Below are 2,426 nucleotides of genomic sequence, written 5' to 3'. Positions count from 1 at the left end.
TCGGCATTTGCCCGCTGCGAACGCTAGCCTGTGAGCTCCCCATTTTCATCTACTTCATAGAACAATCTTCACCAAAAATTATCAGCACCAGAATCATTGAACTAATGCATCTAAATTCTCATGCAAATGAGTGAAGCTACAATCATGTTCACATGAATCTGCTGTAGCAAGTGTTTCTCTGGGTGGACTTCAAGAGCAACAATCTTTCAAAGGAAAAGGAAGCCATACATTAAAGAAAGCAAAAAACTGAACTGCTAATATTAACATTTCAGTATGCTAATAAGTTCAAGATAAACACCATAAGTACACTAACAGATAAAGAGCGTACACTGTATCTAAAGATTAAATCAAGATTGTAAGGACTTCAGGCGACGAGTGGCAGACTCAATGCCATTGAGAGCTGATTTTCGCGCTGTTCAATTTCCCTAAGTACATCTTTAGCTGCCTCCACTTGAGTATGAAGGTTTTGCACCTTAAGGCTTGCAACCACATGATCTGCGACGCATTTTTGTTTCTTATGTTTCAGCGCCTCTTCATTCTGTTTAAGAACATCCACACATTGTTTCAACCTACCAATCAGTTCCATTGCCTCCACCATTTGCCTTTCAAAAGTTTCCTTCTTTTTCATAATCGCCACCATATCGTCTTGAATACGAAAGATCTCATCTTTATGTCCCTTTGCACAACTTATAGCATCTTCATATCTTGTCTTCGGCTCTGGAAAAGATTGCATCTCTCTCTGACTCTTTGTTGCGAGCAAATCAAAGTGATATGCAATGAAATTCTTGACGTCCTTGTAGAAAGACGTATAATCCGCGTCAAGAATATCCAAGCTGAAGAAGGCATTATTGGCGCACTTAACCATGTCTTCAACATTTTCTATGCTTCCGGAGGTGAGTTGGAACACCAAAACAGACTTAATATGAGAGATTATGGTCTTTGATTCTTCATGAATGTTGGAAGAACATTCACTCCAAAGACCCGGATTTGGGGGTGGATTTAGCATTGATAATGGATGCAGATTTATCTTTGTCTCTCTTTGTTCTTCATCTGTAATCAGTAGAGGCGCATCTTCGCTCGAGCCCAATGGTGGCACAGGAGGCAGTGAAACTGCTGGAGTTTCTTTCGTTGCCATCGATGGCGCTTCAACATCAACAACATCAACATGATTTAGTTTAAGAAAGCAGGAAAAGTAACGAAAAATATGTATGCTTAACAGTTACTAGAACTAATTTTTAAGCTTTATAGTTGAAACTTATTGAAAAATTACAGAATCTTTATAAGTTTAAAATGATTCATGCTTTAAAGTTAGAACTTATAAAAACTTACTAAATCTTTAGTGACAGATACATGTTTTAAACTTAAATCTAACTGAGAAGTTATTAAGGTTTTAGTTTACAATATGTATGTTTTACTTTAGAGCTTATAACATACTAAATCTTTGGTTTTAGAAGATATATACTTCAAAATTAGAACTTGTTATATGCTTTAAAGTTTAAACTGACAACTTGCTTTGAAAAAATAGAGCTAACAGTGGAACTTACTTCAAATATTTCATTCTCTCTTATTTCCCTTTGTTCCTTTTTATACGAAAGCTTTATAATTGCAAGCTAAAACAAGAATATATTGGACTTTTATTATTCAGATAACAACAACAACAACATATTCAGTGTAATCCCACATAGTGGGGTCTACGGTGGGTACTGTGTACACACAGACCTTACCCCTACCTTATAGAGATAGAGATGTGGTTTCCAATGGACCATCGACTCAAAAAAGGGTAAGAACAAAAGTAATGAAAAAAAAAACGGCAAGAAACAATAGTAAGAAGCCATGGAAGAAAAACATTAATAACAACGAGATAGTAAGATGACCGAAAACTTCTCATCAGATAGGAATTAAAAAAATTACTGTACTGTAATATTAACTCCCCCACCCCTACTCCCAACCAACAAGAAAAGAGTAGAGAAAACAAACTCTGAACCAAAACAGAATGTAAACTAAAAGAAGGCAGTGGGTGAAGAGGAAGCTCACCTTCTACTGAAACTGGTGTCTGTTTCCGAGGGCGACCAGGTCGCCCTCTGTTCACACAGAAAGTTAAAATTCAGAGAAGAGTTCGAACTTTTAAAAATTAAAATGCATAAAATCCACCCCATCGTATTACCCATTTACCAACTACATACCTTTTCTTTTCGGGGGTCCTAAACTTATTTTTATCATAATTAATTTAACATTATATGCTCAATTAAACCCGACACGTCGAATCAATTATGGTAAAAATAATGTTAAATCAATTATGTTATTAAATCAATTATGGTAAAAATAAGTTTAGGGGGATAATAGGACCCCCAAAAAGAAAAGATGTGTAGTTGGTAAATGGGTCATAGGATGGGGTGTATTTTATGCATTTTAATTTTTAAAAGTTC

General features: G+C 35.7%; 1 protein-coding gene across 1 annotated transcript; it reads right to left on the bottom strand.

Moving 5' to 3' along the window:
• Window positions 1–229: 229 nt before the first annotated feature.
• Window positions 230–2,122, bottom strand: LOC109242256. Its single transcript, XM_019409112.1, has 2 exons — window positions 2,035–2,122; window positions 230–1,143 (listed from the first exon to the last, which is right to left on the bottom strand). Exon 2 carries the CDS (start codon window positions 1,133–1,135, stop codon window positions 365–367), a length of 771 nt encoding a protein of 256 aa, XP_019264657.1. The 5' UTR covers window positions 1,136–1,143; window positions 2,035–2,122; the 3' UTR covers window positions 230–364.
• Window positions 2,123–2,426: the final 304 nt, after the last annotated feature.

Source organism: Nicotiana attenuata, unplaced genomic scaffold (assembly GCF_001879085.1).
Source record: "Nicotiana attenuata strain UT unplaced genomic scaffold, NIATTr2, whole genome shotgun sequence".
In the NCBI taxonomy this organism is placed as follows: domain Eukaryota; kingdom Viridiplantae; phylum Streptophyta; class Magnoliopsida; order Solanales; family Solanaceae; genus Nicotiana; species Nicotiana attenuata.
This window is presented reverse-complemented; position numbering and strand designations above follow the sequence as displayed.